The sequence below is a fragment of the Fringilla coelebs genome (assembly GCF_963513975.1).
Source record: "Fringilla coelebs genome assembly, chromosome: 1".
Lineage (NCBI taxonomy): Eukaryota > Metazoa > Chordata > Aves > Passeriformes > Fringillidae > Fringilla > Fringilla coelebs.
Window position 1 is genome coordinate 119,309,251 of NC_140028.1, and position 19,461 is coordinate 119,328,711.

The following is a 19,461-nucleotide window of genomic DNA, read 5'->3' on the forward strand; positions in this document are numbered from 1 at the left end:
AAGTGATCTGGTTTGTTTTACAGGGTGTTTGGGACCCCTCAAAGCCCACCTGTTTCAGTGCACATGGACCAGGTGAATGAGGAGTGTTGGTTAAGGCTGCAAGTCCATGACTACAGTTCTTCCATAGTCCTGTAGCTTTGGGGTACAGATCCTGTAGGATTTCTGCAGGGCTGCGCAAGACAAGCTGACATGACCCATAAGTGTCTTAATTTTTCAGAGGTTTGGTATTTCCACTGATCCAAGCCTGTAAACTTGTGAAGATGGAGCAAAATTATGGAGATTCTACTGGATCTGATCTTTTCTATGGTTTGCATAAAGACATGTGCTATGATAACCTCCCCTGCTTAGTCCTTTGTTTAGCTCCATCTTTAACTTATAACTTAAGTACAAAAAGGCCTATACTATATGCATGGAATTATATTATTTTAAAGTGTTGCTTCTAACCATTTAAATTGCTTTTAGAGTTAAAAGGACATTTTTAAGTGTACATAGAGGAAAGTAAGACTAATATGAAAATAACTGATGGGGGAAAATGGGGCTTTGCTGTGAGGGGAAATACATGTTGACTTTTTTTAATCATGATTCCTCTCAGCTTTTTGCTGCATTTTCTGTTTTTCTTTATTTTCCTGCTTTATGGCTGCATTTTCATTATAACTCTGTTAAATTTCTGATTTGCTTTCAATTTGGCAGTAAAAATGCATTGAGCCCAGTTTGCTATAAAAATATGTTCTGGGAAGATTAGCTCAGTTGTCAGATTTTGTGCTTTCTAGTAAAATTCTGAATCTGACCAGAGGAAAGGGCACACAAAAATTTATTTCATCTTTTATTCATCTTTTATTTCATCTGATTCACTACAGGTAGCTTTACATGTAATCTTCGGCGTGCTGTACTTCATCTTCCCAGCCCTTTCAGAGCATTCTTGTTTGATACAGACATAAATTGCACCAGCAATTGTAAAGCTACTGTGCTGTAGAATTGTATTTTAATTGCGCATACCTGTAATTAATTGTATGGGAATTTTCACAGTAGTCTCCCCAAGGAACAATTTAATTGAAAAGTAACCGAGTTGTCTAGACTACAGCAACTCATAAAATCATCACTAGTTTTGGGGTTTGAGCTACAAAGCAGCAATAGAAACATGGCTTGTAGATTTAAAGTACTTCCAAGCACAGGAACTATTTTATAATCCCCATCGTAGTAACCTACCCTGGCAAACCATTTTTAACAGCGTCAAGAACAAAAAATGTACAATAAGCTTAAAAGTAAAGATTATCTGTGTTAATTTGTGACAGGACAGGGATTTTTGTGTACAAGCACACCCAACACACACAGACCTGTCTTTCTCCAAATGTGTAAAAAATATGCATTTTGTAGAAAGCACGTTGTGTCTGCCTTTCACAGCTTGTGGCATAACTGGTTTAACGTAGGAATAGTGTGACACTCAAAAAGTTACTTCAGCAGTTCTGGGTAACAATGATGGCATTCATGTTTGTGTGTTTATACTGCAAGGGCCAATTGGTGGAAGGATTTTTATTTATTTATTTGCTACTTAACTTTGTAAGTAATCTGCTAATTATCTTGAAAGTTCCTAGCTGAAAACACAAATGTTTTTCTCCAAGTTAGAAACGGTAGCAGCCACATGGAGCTTTTAGGTGTTTATTTAAATTTAGGTGTGTGTAACACATATACGTATATGTGTAGTACACTACAACATTAAAAGGGATTTATCTGTACCACTGTAGTACCTCGAGGACTGAAAAAATTACTCCACTGGTGCTGCATGTCTGCACACTGACAGCAGTGCTGGGGTTTAGCAGAAAAAAAGCCAGACTCATTCAGGCGGCACTTCAGTGTGCTGAAGATGATGAAACTTAAGCAAATGTTTGAGTTTTCCTTGCATTGTGGCCAAAGCAAATCAGAAGTAATAAAAAGCTAGGACTAACATCCCACTTCACACTCAATGACTTATAACCCAGAGAGGTTTACTTCACAGGGGAAATGGTGTATCATGAGTTGATGTTAGCCAGTACAAGATTCTCAAAAGTATGTGACATTTTAAGAAAAACAGAGTTCTTTGTAGCTTTTGTGTATTTCCAAATGAACTAAAATCCATGAAACATTTGTTGACCCCTAAAACCACAAGATCCTTTTAGTGCTTGTGGCTGGCAGGTGGAAGATACCACACTAATTCTTGGTGAAGATGAAGGCTGGTGCTTTGTCCTTGCTAGCATCGTCTCCCTCTTGAAAGGTTTTTCCATATATAGTCAGGCAGTGCCATTCACAACAACTTCTGAGCGTTTCTGCCTCTAATGTCAAAGGATTCAAGAAGCCAAGGAGCAATGGAAAATAGCAACTTGAAAACTACTTTGATTTCAGCCCAGTGATATGTCACCTGAAACAACTCACACCTGCTAGCAGATGTTTTGTAGACCTGATTGAAACAATGACAGCCTCAAAGAAAGGTTTGTGACAACGTAACAGGCAGACTGTACACTTTATCAGAATCCTTGTCTTTAAATATGAGAGATGACTCCCCACCAAATGTGTTTTTATGCTTGGGTTAATTTCTTTCTGAGAAACACAAAGTAGGATTAATTAAAAACACAACAGATCTTTCCTGTAGATTTTTTGTGGAGTTAAAATGACAAAAGCCTTGATTCTTGCTCAGTAGTCAACAGCCATTTTAGCCCTTACTGGTAATTGGGAGTCTTAGGGCTAGCTCTCAAATCATGCTGATGGTGTTTCTTAAATCTAGATGGTCACAGCTTCAGAAGCAGGCAGAGAGAAGTGGTCAGTGGATATTCATGCACTTAAATCCTCCTGCCCCTTCAGTGCATTGAAGTAGAGAATTTGCCATTGCCTCCCTTGATGCTGGTCAGGGGTTTGTAGCCCTCTTGAGCCTCATAAGCATGACATTTCCTCAGCCCAAAGCTGCTGAAAAAGCACTGAGCTGTCTTGCACCTCTACAGCTCCTCCGCACCCTGGTCCTCTGTGCGCTGCGCCGGCGCTGACGCGCACGCTGCACGCTGCAGCCCATTCCCAGGAGCACCTCGGAAATCCCTGCCCAGCCAGATCCTGCTGAAAGCAGCAGCACTCCTGGTGTAGGGCAGGCTGTACCTGCACAGTGACAGCGATGCCTGGGGAGGGGGAGCCTGGTGGGAGCTGAGCGCATCCCTGCGGGAATGGCACGGCGCGGCAGTTGGGGCGCGGAGGGACCGTGTGCATTAGCAGTTTTATGGCCTGCCCTGTAAGTGGCTGGATAGCTTTTGTGCAGCTGTAAAGCATGTATAAAACATGTCTCAAATGTATTTTCATAGCTTCATAAAGTGTAGTTCATTTATGTAGGTACTTTTTATTGTAATCCTTTATCTTCGACATGGAACTGTTTCCTGGTACCGTTTCTATTTTTTTCTTCTCTTTCTTTATCAAATGGGGTAAAGAAGAGAAAAGAAAAACTGCACTTTTGTTACATGCATCAGGAGAGTCCTTAAGTACGGTAATAGTGCCCTGAACTTGTATTTTTGTATTTCTAACCTCGGAATGCAGGCCTAGCAACTAAAAAGCCAAAATAACATTAATTATGACTGTTCCTCGCTGTGGTTTTTGGAGTATAAGTTTGGAACAGATGTTTGAGGGGAGAGAAGGGAGGGGAGGAAGGATGGATTGTTTCTTTTTCTCAGCCCCAACTGGTTTTAATTCTTTTTTGAACATTTTGCGAATATCTTTAAACATTTGCCAGAGTTCAATTAACATCCTGTGACTAAAGGTGGAAAATGTCCTACTTTGTTTTTCTTCAAACATATACCTGCTCTTGCTTCTCATGCCAAAGCCAGAAAAAGAAAGGATTCCAGCTGGCATAGGTTTTATTACTGTTACATTACTTTGCAGGTTAAGCCTCAAATTGGGAGGGGTCTGCTGGATTGGTTTATTTATTTACTTTTTTTATTTTCATGATTTTTAAAAAGTGCCATGTAAAACACTGCCATTTAATTACAGGAAGGTTATGTTCTTTTTTGGTGAGTGTTTAACAGCTTATTCTTGTTTACATGAAGTTGTAGAAATCTAGTTTTTAAATATGGTTAAAGTAGAGATTGTGTTCTTGGGTTTATCATGCTTTTCCTGTACTGTGTATAAACACAAGATCGTACATTATTGAAAGCCCTTTTTTGTGGAAAACAGGATTGGGGGAAAAAGTTTATATAAGAATGCAAAATAACTTCCCGAGACTATTGGCGCAGTGTGACCATAAAACCTCAACAGCACATTGTGCAGTGACATTATAACAATTTGCTTTAGCACCTCTGCAGCGTTCTCAGAAAGCCCTGCTCTACGAAACACATGCCGTGGTATCAGTTGACTGTTTTTTTCCAGAATCAGTTCTTTACATGCATGTTTTTGTGATTAGTTGCTGTCCCATAAGTAATTGGAAGAGGTGGTTTGTTTTTTTTTTTAATATATTTATCTTATTACATGTATGTTTTGTTTGCATTTATACATTAAATAAGTTGTAACAAATCTGCTTATATAGGTGTGCAAGTGGATTTATAAACTTTGGATTAGGATTTACAGTGCTTTAGTTTTAAAGGCTGTTCTTTGCTATACCAGTATCAAGACACAGATATATCAAGGAAGAAAATGGCATACAGTTGCTCCTAAGGCCAGATAGAATCCAGCTGCTCCACCAACCCCAGTATTAGCTCTGGAGGACTTTTTTTTCTTTTCTTTTTTTTTTAACCTGTGTATGTTAGTTCTGTTTCTCTAGTAGCCCAAAATGCAGAGCAGATCTCATGTGTAAATAGTTCTCCATTTTGCTGACAGTGAAAAAGAATATGTAGCACTAATGTCATACTAATAGCACTTTAAATATAAAACTTTGTTTATTTTGTACCTTTATCATTTTAGCTTAACCTCCAACATTTTAAGGTGATTTCCCATATAGGTTAGCTTAGCCAAAATCATTAGATACCAAAATACAATGTATTCAGATTTAGGTTTTACCAGTAGGAGTGTTAGCATGCTTTTCAAAGTGAATCCAAACCTTGTAAAGGGATACATTTTCAGTCACTTAAAATTCAGTATGAGCTTACACTGAGAGCACTGAAATGAGAACTGCGGTTGGTGTGAAATGTTGGAACTGACCTATCTACCATGTCATTTAAAACACTTGGGTGTTGGATGTTTAACTATGTGTGGGTTCGCCCTGTTTGAAGTATCACCCTCCAAAATAGCAGGGGGAAGGATCTTTTCAGGCTGTCTCTGTGACTGTGCAAGTTACAGTTGCCATTTGACTGGGAGAGAAGGGGGAGGATGTCCAGAAACACCTTCCCATAACCTTGGATGTTTAAATGTTCCCTCCTTTGGTATAGCAGTGGAGGTCTGAAAGTGTGGTCTGAAAACTTCTCTTCAAGTGATGCAAACAAACACAGAAGAGTGCTTTGTGGGGGTTTTTTGCCTAACTTACTTTCTCTAGTGCTTTCAAGTGCCTTGTGCCTAAAATTAATGATAAAAAAAACATACTGTTCTTTGTATTTGAATCTGTGTTCACATCATTACATGAGGTACATTTTTGAAATTCTCTTGGTGCTTACTCATTAGCTGAGCCTTGCTTCAGCTAGAGACAATAGAAAATTAGTTCTTCTGGGCAGCAATACATCCTAACAGCTCATTATGTAGCGCTTGATACTTGATCTGAGCTAGGAGAGGACTGGAACAGAGAAAAGGAAGGGTGGTTTCTCCAGAAGACATTGTTCTGGCCAAATCCCGCTCTGGCTGGTGTCATGGGAAGAGGAGGATGCTGACAGCAGCAGGCAGAGCCCGCGGGACACGCTGTGCAGGGCTGGCAGCGGCCAGCGGGACAGCCCTGAGCCCCCGCCCTGCCTGGCGCCGGGCCAGGGCCGTGGTGAGTCCTAATTGCTGTTTTCATGGCTCTGCTGTGGTCATGGAGAGGGATGGAGGCCTCTGTCAGCCCTGGCAAGTGCCTGTTGGACAAACCAGAACCACCTCAATGACAGCAAAGTTCCGAGCATGCAGTTGGCTTTGAGCGCAGAATTGCCCCTCCTCACCCAGAAATGAGGATCAGGAATATTTACTGGGAGAAGAGCAAAAGCTCAACTGCCTGTGCTCATACCCACGTGCTCTGGCCTTCACTGAGGTGAGCCTAGTGCTTGTTGTACTTAAATGCTTAATCCAAACTCTGGAATGGCACTTGCTGTCCAAAGTGCCAGTGTCTGTAGCACTGCACAATGCTCTGGGTTTTCTTCAGTTGCGTCTACATCATCTTTGTGGACATAAATGGTAAAAGTGTTTTTGAAAATGTAAGAAATTCATCTCAGTGGACTTTTTACAAAGGCTGAAAACCACTTTCTGTCCTCCGAGTCCCCTCTCTCCACCCACCAACGCAAGCAAGCGAGCAAAGACCCTGACTTGGTGTGTCTGGATGGTTCAGTGTCTGACACTTGTGGCTGGAGTCTGCAGAGCCAGTGCACTGCGCCACCCGTACCAGCTCTCAGCTGAGAGAGTCCTGCTACAGCTCCTAGACTAAAGACTTGCATGGCTGCTGATATTTGACTGTTTTGTGTTTCATTGCCCCGAGCATTTATTTCCTGTTCTTTATATGAAGGAAGAATATTTCATTTTGAATGACTTGATACGTTTTTAGATCAGCAATGAGTATCAGCTGTAGGAACATTGTCCCTGCTGTGTGCATCCATGAAGGAAGAAGTCTGACAAATCCATAAATGTGCTTTAGTGTTAACCCAAAATTCACACAATATTAATAATTCACTTTTTTTTATCAAGGAAACTGTCACAGTATATGGGAATGCAAAGTTCTTAACATAAGAAGTGCTCTCATAAAACTGTTTCCATGAAATACAAACTGCAAGTCTCACACGGGACAAAGTGTGAAGCTGAATTTTTATGAGAAATCCATGGAATTACCATGAACTTTCGGTGACACTAGCAATGTTGGTTCCCACTGCAGTAGGCTATTTGCTCATAGTTATTCATTGTATACTTAAATGTATGCTTTCTGGTCACAGAAATAATTGGCAAGGACGTTTTGGGTTTGCTTTTCTTCATGGGAGGAGAAAGGAAGAACTCATAATGTTCTTGATCAGAGGTCAAGATAGATCCTGCTCATTAAAATGGCACACACAGCTTGTGCTGGTTTAAATCAGCTTTGTCTTTTTTATATTTAAAGGCATAGCAGAGAAGGGTTTAGATTTGAAAAGCGACGTAGCAACAAATGCTGTGCACCTGCTAGAACCAAGATCCATTTCAAGTTCAGGGGAAAATCCTCTGTAAATCTCACAATAGAATGAATTCACTCATGCAAAAGGCAGAATCTATCTTGGCTAAAGTGGCGTGAATACAGAATAAACCCCAGAAATATAAAAGATGAGGCCCCTGATTTTCAGCAGTGTAGCTGGGATGTTATCTGTTCCAGAATGTCAAATGAATTAGCTCTCTGCAAACCATTTCTGAGCTCTTTAAATTACTGACTTCATCTACTGGAAAATGAAAAAGTAGTAGATGGGCATTGAAGAGGTAAGATGTTTGCTGTAGGATTAAGGGATATTCTCACTGATTTTGATAGGAAAACTGACCGGCAGCAGTGTGTAGACCAAGTCTTTATGGTCAGTTTTGCTTTTTGTCAAACTACAAAGGCTTCTTACCCTGCAGGAAGTAATCATAATCCCTTTTTGTGCATGTCTTTACTTTTGTCTGTGAAATAGACAGCTTCCTTATTTGTGATGGGTTGTTTAAATGCAGTGTGAAAATTACAAGAGAAGTAACTTGCTGGAACCCATTGTGACCCAGTATGTTTTGTGGCTTCTCATAGCAGGTAATTTTATGTGCTGTTTGGCTTCAATATGGCATACAATGTGAGCTGTGCCTAGTGGAATTCACCTCCCCTTTGAGGAGCAGTGGCATTGTCTCAGCATGGAAAATTGCAGGGGGAAAAAAAAAAGGCTGAGCTAGCATTCTTTCCTTGCCTTTCTTTTGTTTCATTTTTTGATCTGCTGGGGGCAGCACAGATGAAGTGAGTCTTTTGGCAGGGTCACTAGAATGAGGAGCGGGGAAATGGCTTTGTGGGCCAGGACTGAGGGAATATTGCATGCGAGGGCGGGTGCAATATTAAGAAGATGTCACTGAGTTATTTGGATAATAAAGCAGTGGTTTAGGTTAGGCCAAGGTAGAACTGCGTAGGGTCTCTGAATGAAAGCCAGATGATGAAACTGGATATTATGTTAAAGAGCAATGATCTAGCAAGAAGCCTCAGAAAAAGCATTGCCAGAAGAGAGGGTTTTGGGTTGGGGTTTTTTTGCTATGGTAGAACTAGTATTTAGTTATGGTAATAATATTGTATATTTGTACAGTGCCTTGCTGAACGTGCGCTTCTCTATCAGGCAGATGTTTAGATGCTTTGTCTTAGAGAACTGTGTGTTGTTGAGTTTTAGGGGAGGGTTTTTTTTGCCATTCAGACTTCTGAAGCCTAGTTCTCATATTTTTCAGTGGGAGGGACATTCAGTCTGCTTTCCAAGTGTGAGGAGGAAGGGTAAAGTCATTGGCCCACATGCTACAGGAATGGCTCAGCTCAGTGCCCTAAGGGCAGCGTGCCCCAGCAGAGCATCCTGTTTTCCATGAGCGTGGCAGCATCCAAGCAGAGCTCAGCAAGGCAGCTCTCTGGGACCTCTCTGAACATTTACTGCCAACACTGCCCAAGTCACGCAGTTGTTACACCCTGGAGCAGGCCATAGGTTAGATGCAAAGGCACTTAAATTTGGTTTGGTTTTTTTTTTTTCTTTTTCCTTTATAAAAGTAAATATTTACAGATATAATTGTGAAACACCAACGAAGTTAAAAAAAAAATTTTTAAAAAAAAAGGCAAGCAATTAACTCACTCTATCTTGATCAAAGTGCGCTGCTGCGCGCTTCCCCTCGGCGCACTGCTGCTCCCCGGGAACGCTGCCCAGGAGCCGGGGCAGCGCCGGCTCGGGTTGCATTTGTACACCTGACACAGAGCCCAGCGCCTCCTGCTCCGCCTGGGAACGGCCTGGCAAAGCCACCGCGCTCAGCCCTGCGCCACTTAATTAAAATTCCTCGTCCAGGGGCTGTTTATAATGGCAGCGCCAACCTGCGCGTTGTGCTTTTTGTTTTTCCTCTTGTTTTATTTCCCCCCTCTCTGATGTGTTGCGCGCAGTCGGTGAGGCACCGCATGGGTTGCTGCTCTTAGACACTGACAGCTGAGGAAATTAAATTCTGAGGCAGAATCAGTTAAAAGCATGACTAAATCAGTGTTGTTTTTCTATAACAACTGAAACAACATAATTATTTTAAGGTTGAATTTTTATTGCTAATGAAATTTTTCAAGGCAGTAAATTTTTTTTTTGCATTTTCCTTATACCTTTTAAATATATTTGGGATTTCTAATTTATTTTTTTTCAAGAGTTGAGTTCGGTAGGACACTGTTAGATAAAAGCAATGATAGACTGCACTTCCAGCTTCATATGAAGTCATACAGCACCATTAGTATTACTGTTTTGTTCAAGAAGAAGTACATATTTATATGGTCATTCATCTGAAAAAGCTCATTGTGTTTGTAAAGTCTGTAGTGACATCTGAATTTAAAAATTTAAGATAATGGAGCATTTGCTTGTACTGGTTAAAGAGCTGCTTAGAATATACTAGACCAAATCCTGCATTTTTGTTCTGGTAAGCCAATGAAAAGCAAACCATAAAGATGGTGTGATCTCCCCCATACACACACAGTTTGGACTCCTCTGTCTCTCTCTTTCACTGAGTCTACCTTTGAAGTACAGGCAAACATTTTTACAGAATTGGATCCTACTGTACAAAACTACTAGAAAAATTAAAAGGGCACCCCCTAATCCCTTTAGGAAAACCTAAGGAAATGCAAAATAGCACTGACTGCAGCTTCTCCCCACTGTTTTGTGTATCTCTTTATTTATACATCATATTGCATATTAAGTTTTAAAGAGCACTGGTTGTTGCTTTATGAATGCATACTCCTTATCATCACTGAAAGGAGTGGTGTCCCTAAGAGATGTTGTACAGTTTCAAATGATGTTTTCTTCAGGAGGACAAAATCCTATTTGGGCGGAAATCACTCGCTCTTAAGGGGGCACACAACGGGGGGGGGGGGATTATAAAGACAGAAAATGTTGGTATCAGTGTTTAGAATTGTATGTTTTGTCATCCTAGGAGTGCATATGTGTGTTTACAATAGGGTTTTCTGTTTAATTTGCTTTAAAAAAACCCCACTGAGCTAAAAGGTTTGAAAGGAACAGCTTGAGGAATTTTTTCCATCAAGATACAATCAAGGGCAGGAAATCGTAGAAGCAGAGTTGTGGTTTTGCCTCCATTTTTTTATTAGTTAATTAAACTATAACAACTCTTAACTTCATTTTAGGTTAACTGTTCCTAGAGTTCAGAAATATTTTAAGAGGTCAATAATGCTTTCTTTGGCTCTCGCTCATTCCGAGTGGGATGAGGAGCCGCAGTCGGCGGGGCAGAGTTTTCCAGATGTGCTGCAGGGCCTGTGCGTGCGCTCGTGTCGACGCTCGTCTCTGGTGGGAAACCGTCCCTCTTTGCTCATCTGCGCTCCATCCCGGACAGATGGGAGCCACGGGACAGAAACGTGGACAGCCTGACATCTGTCCTGAGCAAAGCTCAGCAGCCCTGGCTGCTGGAAGCTACCAGTTGCCACGTGTTGTTACTCAGAGCTGAGTCTGACTGGGAATGCTGGGGAAGGGGGAGTCCAAAGAGGCGGTAAGTATGGAGTTTCAGCAGAAGCAGAATCACCCCTAAAAACCCATCGTACTTGGCAGTGTGGGCTTTCCCTGTGAATTCAGAATGTTTTAAAGCACCATGAGGCATCCGTCTGCATTTTCTCCTCGGCGGGTAGGGCTGCTCAGAGCTGTGCACTGAAAGGGCACATGAGGGAAGAGCCATGCAAGTGTCACATAACTGTCTTTAATAGCGGGAGCTATTCCAGCACTCGGAGCCAAATTGTCTTTCAGCAGAAAGGATAAAATTTAGCAGAGCTGGGAAAGGGAAAGAAGAAAAGGGAGGGGAAACACAGCACCACCTCCTGCTGACACCACAGAAGTTTCCCTCAGCTTTCCCTCTCTCTCCCTCTGTGCATATATTTTCTTTTTAATCAGCTGCGGCTCTTCCCTCCCCTGCTTTTCTTTTTTCAAGTGTATTTTTACAGTTGGAATTCTGCTTTTCTAATTTCTCTTGTTTCACATTTAACTTCTTCAGAGGATTTCATTAATAGTTATTGCAATTAAAAATAATAAATAAACTCAGCACCAGCTGCTCAGATGGCTGTCTTTGCATATCTGGAACATAATGCGGTCTGTTCAGGGCAGCCACACAATGCAATTTATACCCACACCTGAGGGAATGAATTTCACAACTATAATTGCTACAATATAATTCTTATTAATGTTGTGCTATAATTCCTATTAATTCCAAAGGGCTAGTAAATGCATTAGGACTTGTCAACATATTATTTTACACTGTTTATGATCTGTAGAATTACACTCTTCAGTATTGTATTGCATAAAGAAATGCCTTAAAATTAGCTTTAATTGGAGGAGGGGAGGGAGCACATTTTCTGTTAGGGCACTGGGAAAGATGCAAGGATCCTGGTGTTTGAGAAGCAATGAAACTGTGTTTTAAAATCAGTCCTTTGAGCTTTCTGTGCCGTGCAGTTAACAGTTTGTGAAGATATATTAATAATGCCTGTCCTGGTTATTAGAAAAAGAACCACTGTTGTCTTTATGAAGGAATAAATAACTACAAGAAAGATACGGTTGTAAAATTTAAAATAACTGTCTTCCAGAAAAGAGAAAAGTGGGGAAATTACAAGTCATTGTAGCTGATGTAATAAATGCAGAATGGGTTATCTTGCTGTGCTCTTATTTATTCTTGTTTTATCTGACTACCCTGCTTTTCTAGGTAGCGAATATGATGAAGAGGAAGTAGACTATGAAGAATCAGACAGTGATGAGTCCTGGACTACAGAAAGTGCTATCAGCTCTGAAGCTATCCTTAGTTCAATGTGCATGAATGGAGGGGATGAGAAACCTTTTGCCTGTCCTGTTCCTGGATGTAAAAAAAGATATAAGGTAAGTAGCAGCGCAGACCTACCTCATTTCCTGCTGGTGTAGGTGGTGGGGAAAGCCTCTAAAATCAGTTTGCACTCTTCTCATTTAATAGATTTTCACAATTATCTTTGTGATATTTTAGCAGAATATTTTATTCAGTAGTTTCTTCTCAAGCACAGCCAAGTTTATCAGTTTTACAAGGGACGTCTGTCAAGAGAGATTACATATAGCAACTCTTGCTTTACATGAGCAAAAGTTTTTAATGAGCTTTCTATTATTTAGACAAATTAATTGCAGAATGCCGGAGGTACTACAAGCAAAATAATCTCTTGGGCCCCCTTCAGAAATAGGAAATAAAAAGCTTCTGCCCATCTGTGCCAGAAACAATTCCTTCTGCTTAACTCCCAGAGATACTGCCTCCTCTTTAGTGAGACGGTGCCCAGGGTGCATTTTCTGTTAAAGATGATGTGTGGAATGTGGTGGTTAACATTGTGCAAGTCAGAATTCACCTTGGAAGGCAGTCTTGCAGAAATTCTGGCATCATTCTGTCCTGGGTCCGAGTTCCCATGACACATTTACACAGCCATCAGGGACCCCACATGCACCCCTTTGTGTGATACCCTGGGAAACAATTCCCTGACAACCCCACCCTGCCCCGTTCTTTAATTGCTCTCCATCATGAGAAATTTTTTGTCTTTTTTATATGAGTGAAGCATTTCTAAACTGGAACCTTGAGCTGGCCAACACAGAATATGCCAGGATGTTACAGGGGTGTTGCTTCACATGCATCAGTGCAGAGACAGAGGAAATTGTGTGGAACATCTTGCACTTCAGTATGGCTTTCTCTAACCACTGACATAATGGAAGTAGTGGGTTAGCATACCTCCTCTAAGTTGTTTTCCAAAGTTTTTGCATGAACTACTGGAAAATCCAACTGTACACCCTAGAAAAAAACATGGTGGCTGGGTTGGTTGTATTTAATGGCTTGTCCTTTAAATAACTGGTAAGTAGGGACTTAAAAGAGAGCAGAAGTGTGAAATAGAAATAGAGGAAGGCCAATAGCATTTGAGATAAAGCAGTTGTGGCAAGAATGGAAAACCTGTGCAGGAAAGCATGTAGTGGATGAAAGCCTGTTTTAGTGATGCTGCAGCAGCTCCCATAGCAGCAAATCACAGGACTCAGGTTCCTGTACAGACCACTTAACCCTGACAACACTGCTTCATAAAACATGGAAAAGAAAGCAGTGTGCTTGTTTCTTAGGGACATACAAGTCTTTTTGCTGAGATTATCCTGAACTATATCTCCAGTTCCAGGAAAAACTGAACACCATCTCCAGAGCCAGGACAGAGGTAAAGATGGTTTTGGACTACTTGCAAACATTACTTTGCAGATAAACTCACATTATTGAAGATCAGTACTTTCCTTGTGTGTTAGGAGCTGTGCCTGACAGAGGGTATGGTATAAAAAGCTAAATCCCCTAGCTCAGGAAGCAAACAAGCCATGGTGATTGTTAGAAGTCATGTGCCCAGAGGGCATCTATGCATTGCAGAAAACATTCGCTTAATGGCAAAGTCTGGAAGGAGAACCCTGTAATTTGCTATATCCTGTCTGTTCTCTGTTTGACTGCCAGCCCTCTGTCTTTTTATTGCCCAAATGAGCAAGCTGTTTGTGCCTGCTTCTGCTATCTCACTACCTTCATCTCAAATGCATGAGGACTGTCTATAAGGGATATCTTGTACACCATTAATGGTAGACCAGCCGGGCAGGGGAACAAATTAATGACCCTTAGAGGGGCTGACAGGGAACGGCAGTAAATAAAAAGTACCATATTCTTGTAAGAGACTCACCTCTGTTTAGTCCTGATAGAAAAGCACATTTCCTTAAACTCTGTCTCACCTCATTTCTCTTTTCTGTGGGCTCTGTTTCCTCCCTTTTTTATTTTCAGCCTATGTTTTTTCTTTTTGCATTTTTATCTTTGTTTCCTTCCTTTTAGCTTTGTGTCAGCTGTGTTTCTTGTTTCCTCTTTATCTTCCTTCTGCTTAACCCACTTGTCTGATGGAGTCTGGGTAGGGAGTCCTGTGATCAAAGCACTGGGATTTTCTGGTGGGTACTGGATAATCACAGTCAGGACTGTAAAACAATTATAGTGCTCCAAACAGGAACACAGACATGCACATACAGTAATTGCCAGGCTCACTTTACGGCTGAGAAAGGATGCATTCCTTTAGGGAGCGAGGAGGAAAGGACGATATACACAGTTTTCTTTTGTCTGGCCTTAGGTGACGTAAGTTTGAGAAGCAGAATGGTATTTTTAGAGATTTTATTTGTATTTCAGTACTGCTTAAAGGACCCAGTAGGGATGGGGCACCTTTTTGCAAACAATGTTCAAGGATAAGAGATGGCCTCTGCACTGAAAAGTCATTATGGAAAGGTAAATAAGACAAGAATGAGTACAACAAACACTCCAAAGGAACGGGCTGGGGCGGACAATGGAAACTGTAAGGAGAACATGTTTATACACAAGCCCAGATGTGTATCAGAAGCCCCTGCTGGCCTCCTGCCCAGCTGCTGTCTCCTGGCGCTTTCCCATAGGCAGTGCAAATAGTCATAAAGATTTTGTCGTTCTTCAGGAACTTTATTTTAAAATATATTTTGCTTATAACATGTATTGGTGGTCTGTATAGCGGTCTATACAGTGTGGCAGAGATTTTCTTGAGAAGCCACAGGTCCTGGGAGAAATATTTTTCTTTAAATTGCATGTGGGATAGTCAGAAACACCTAAATAGACCTGAAGTACACTGACTTCTAGATGCTTTATACCACAAGTCTTTGGACTAATTTCCGAAGCTTGCTTTCTTCCCTAATTATGCTTCCCAAGGTAGAGAAGAAGTTATAATTACTTACTAGTTTTCCATTTATGGATAACTTTTCTTCCTGTGATTCATCTTTGATGCCTGAAATTTGATTCTTAGAAAATCATCCATGTGATTCCAAGGAAGCCAAAGGTGTAATCCTTGTTTGTGTGGAGTTCACCCACACCAGACTTTGGATTCACATCCACATTTAGATGCCCTGTCCAGAAGTGTATGGATATTGAGCAGTTAATGTGCTTTGTAAAATACCACCTTGTAGGAACTAAAATGGGGATTTATGAAAGTGTTGATTAGTTTTCCTTTTATTCAATACCTCAGAGTGGTCTGTAGCTCTGGAGAAGGACTTTGAAAATGTGTTTAAGGTGCAGATAGACTTACTCAATCAACATCCAAAGAGCCAATTAAGTTTGAAACATAGTAGATACAACAAACCCCACAAATAATGCATATATGCTAGTATAGAGAAAACCCTGGAGTGTTTGTCCTAAATTCTCTAGTTTGTGCAAAATTAGTAATAAAAAGAATCATAAATTGCAGTGCATATAGATATTGTAGCTTATATCCATGACTTTTCTTGCCCTTGGTCAAGAGAAGAAGGGGTACCTTCCAAGGCTGCTGAGGCATTGGGCTGGTCTGTCTGGAAGGTGAAAGGATGAGGGTCCTGTCAGGGGGCACAAACCCCCAGGAAGGCTGGTCTATGAGTGGTGAAACTCAGCAGAGCTTAGGGAAGGAGAATATTGAAGTGAGAGGGAAACAAGGGAATTTACTTGAAAGAAAGGAGCAAGCCAGAGCTTGCAAGTAAACAGAGGAACTGGGCCCACAAAGAAAACTGTGAGATGAAGAGCCAAGAGTACAAAAAACATGTATGAATGTCCAAGGCTGAAACAAGAAATCTCTCAAATCATCCTTTTGAGATGTCTTTTCCTACTTGAAGTGGGGCTGGCAAGTTCTCTGCAGTGTAGTGCCTTTGTGAATCCTGCCGTGCCAAAGGGGCCCTGCCCAGCAAGAGACTTTGTGTCCTTGCAAACCAGGTAGTGCCAGTCTAAACTTCTCTATCGCCTCCTGATCTGGTCCCAGGTTAATAATTGTTTCCTCCTGTTCAAGATTTTTAGAGTGCCCTTCTCTATGGCCATCTTCTTCCTCAATCATCTGTGAGAGTAAATAGTGAGCAACCTAAGTAACCAGAGCAATAAAAGTGATGTACGAGTTTGGCCATGGCTTTTGCTGCACCTCAGCAAACTCAGCCCAGACGTACAACAAAGTGTTTACATTGCAGCAGTGGAAAAAGTGCCGAAGAGTCACTGTAATTCTAACAACAGTTTCCTTTTAGACAGAAGTACAGGTCAAATTTCACATTACACAAGCTCCTTATGCTCTGTGTGGTTACAGTTTTTCAAACCTTCCATGGCCCAATTCATTCCTTTAGGTTTCTGCTTTAGCATCTCCTTAAATTTTTCTGCCTGAAAATACTTTCTCCCCTTTTTCCAAGGAATGGGTGTACTGGGGCTGATGGATTGTTAAAAAATCTGGATCAGGAGAAGAGTACCATTGGCATGTAATAGTGAGGAAATTCGTGATTGCAGATTTACAGTGTCTGTAGCAATTGATAGTAGCTCAAAAGTATCTAGAAGAGATTTCTTAGAAAAATTAGAAGTTAAAACAGGAAGAGGTTTTTGTTAGGAAAATATTGTTATTATAGGTAATGGGGCTTGTTTTAAAAATTTCACTGCAGAAGCAAGAGTTTAGCAGGTCACCCCCAGATTTTCTCCTCTTTTGAAGGCATGAGTCCTTAAGGATGGTGATGGGTCCATCACCATCCAGATGATGAAAGATACTTCATGAAGCCCTCCTTCCACCCAGTGACAACCCTGGCCCCCTCACCCCAATGGCCCTGTGGGTGCTTCAGGTTGAAACTATGTGTGAGACAATCCAAAAGCTGCCCCAGGATCTCAGATTACTTGCAGGGAATCCCCTTGACTCCTCTTGAGGCTGATGGGTAGCTGTGATGTGCTCTTGGAGTCGTGCTACAGCTTTCTACCTCCTATGAGTGCTCTGCACCCAGATAAATCCTGCCCTGATGGCTCGTGTTCCTGTGTCTGTTTGGTGTTGGAGGTGGGGGATTCTCAGCTGCCACATCTCAGGAGACAGCTGTGCAGGGGTTGTCCAGAATTGTTAAGGGTGTAAAGGACAATTGAGAGGCTGGATTTGCAACTTCAGGTTGAGCATTCACTGCCTGGATGCTCTGGAGAAGAGGAGCATGAATTGGCAGGAGGAGCAGTTGCTTATAGTCTTGCACCTCTTTTCCAGGGTGGATATTTGAGACAGTTTTTCTGTGAGTTCCAAGCTGGAGCTTCCACTTACTGTAAGCTGCACATTGATAAAACTTGTTATTTAAAGAGCCAAGGGGACTTCCTGTTATATGTAACACCAGGCAGTCGTTCAGCAAAGCCAAAATCCCTAAGACCTAATTTAGTGGGTTGTTTAATATGCAGGCTGTTAATTGATTTTAGCTTTTTAGCTTTTTCTTTTCTATTTTTTTTAATCTTTAAAAAAATACTGAGATACATATCTGGAATCTTTAGAGAGAACACAGGAGAGCCTTGGAACTGTCTCTTTTTGTCACAAACACTATCTTTTTCGGTTTCATCCTAGGAGAAGCTCAAATGAAAGACAGTATGCCTTTGCTTATTCATCCAAAAATCCGAGCTCTTTTAGTGGGAGCAGATGAGAGACTCCAGTATACTCCACAGAACAGTATCAAAACAGCTGCTGAGATCACAACAGCTTCTTCCATTTTGGCCAGAAATATGTGAAAAGGAAGACAGGGGAATTACTTTGATTTATGTTTAGTAAGGTTTTTCATTGACGTGGCAGAAGTGTGGCCTGTTTCCTGCCCTTGCCAGTGTAACGGGGTGTGTGTTGTGTTGCTGTGTTTTGTACTAGTGGGGATAAGCTCTCCAGTTTTAGCTGTGGAGTATTCCCAAACAATAGCCATTTTGAAGACAGCTTCTCTGGATTATTTTTTAAGTGTCCTGTGTAACTTTTTCGAGTTAAGCATTCCCTGCAGTTATTTCTTTGGAGGCAATGTGTAAACGATCAGAATTTGCTGGAGCTAAAAGATGTATCGAGAAACAATGACACAAAACAGAACAGACCCACCATGGGGGAGCCTCAGCTCTTTAAAGAGGTGTGACCCGAGTTTTCATGCCAATTCTTTGTTTGCTTGTAAATGAACCTCTGAATAAGACTTGTCAGTGCTATATTAAAAAGATGTCAGGACGCAAAGAGCAACCATGTGTGAGTCCATTAGATGGTGCTTGGGGAAGTGACGTCTATTGGGAGATAAAAATCAGGATTAGCCAGGTAGGTAAGTTTTGAAATTCTTTTCCTTGTCCCACCTGGTACCTTGGGAGCGCAGCCCATGTGCAATACCCAGTGGGAGCTCCTGGCTCCTGGCAGTTACAGGATTTTGCTCATAACATTGATCCATTTTCAGGTTTTAACCGGAAGCAGAGCCCGTGTCAGCCCACCTGAGCACTGACATTTTCCCTTCTCCCTCACAGAATGTGAACGGTATCAAGTACCACGCCAAGAACGGCCACCGAACACAAATCCGCGTACGCAAACCATTCAAATGTCGCTGTGGAAAGAGTTACAAGACAGCTCAGGGCCTGCGGCACCACACAATCAATTTCCATCCCCCCGTGTCTGCTGAGATCATCAGGAAGATGCAGCAATAACATGCTGGTCACAAATGTGCCAAGAAATCCTCACCAGCAGTTGCTGATTTTGAGAACAGCCACCTTTTTCAGGGGAAGCACTCAGCAACCCTTTAAAAAAATTAAATGCATGCTTTAAAATTTTCTGTAATTTTGGAATGATGTATCTTTGTAGAGTTAATGATTTTGTACATTTGCACATGTTATCATCTTACCCATTTTCATTACTTTGAGATAAGGTGCTATAAAAGCTATAGGTTCTTCAGAACATTTTTCTCCAAAAAAAAGAAAAAAATAAGAACTAGGGGGACGTTGCGTATTTAGTTGTACTGACGTGTGGGACAGGAGCGCGAGGAGGAGAGCTTGGCACTGACATCCTTTCAAGATTGTAACGTGATGAAGACTTTCGATGCATCTGTCAATGTGTGTGCAAAACCAAAACAGTACCGCCCTCGTCAAACTATAGTTAACATGCCTTACATAACGGAGTTATCAGTGGAGTAGCAAGTCTTTTAGGTAATGGAAATATAAATAAGAAAGAATGTTTAACATAATATGCTAAAAATATTTTCATACTTAAATAACATACATAAAAAAGGTGTGCTTGCTGTATTTTATATTATCTTGCAAATCTTTTTTTTTCCTCCCTCTTGAAATGCTGAAAACCTTGCCATTCGAACTAGCAAACAATCACTTTAGTGTTAGCAATTACATTTTTTTCTCTGTACA

The 19,461-nt window shown here is 41.2% G+C and overlaps 1 protein-coding gene across 1 annotated transcript in view; it reads left to right on the forward strand.

The window, feature by feature from the left end:
- The window catches only part of JAZF1 (JAZF zinc finger 1), a gene marked incomplete at both ends in the record, with an annotated part of 186,964 nt that extends 168,211 nt beyond the window's left edge, over positions 1 to 18,753 (forward strand). Inside the window, 2 exons of the mRNA XM_084211686.1 lie at positions 11,992 to 12,161; positions 18,577 to 18,753. Of these exons, the coding sequence (XP_084067812.1) occupies positions 11,992 to 12,161; positions 18,577 to 18,753 (347 nt within the window). The remainder of the gene's footprint in view (positions 1 to 11,991; positions 12,162 to 18,576) is intronic.
- Positions 18,754 to 19,461: the final 708 nt, after the last annotated feature.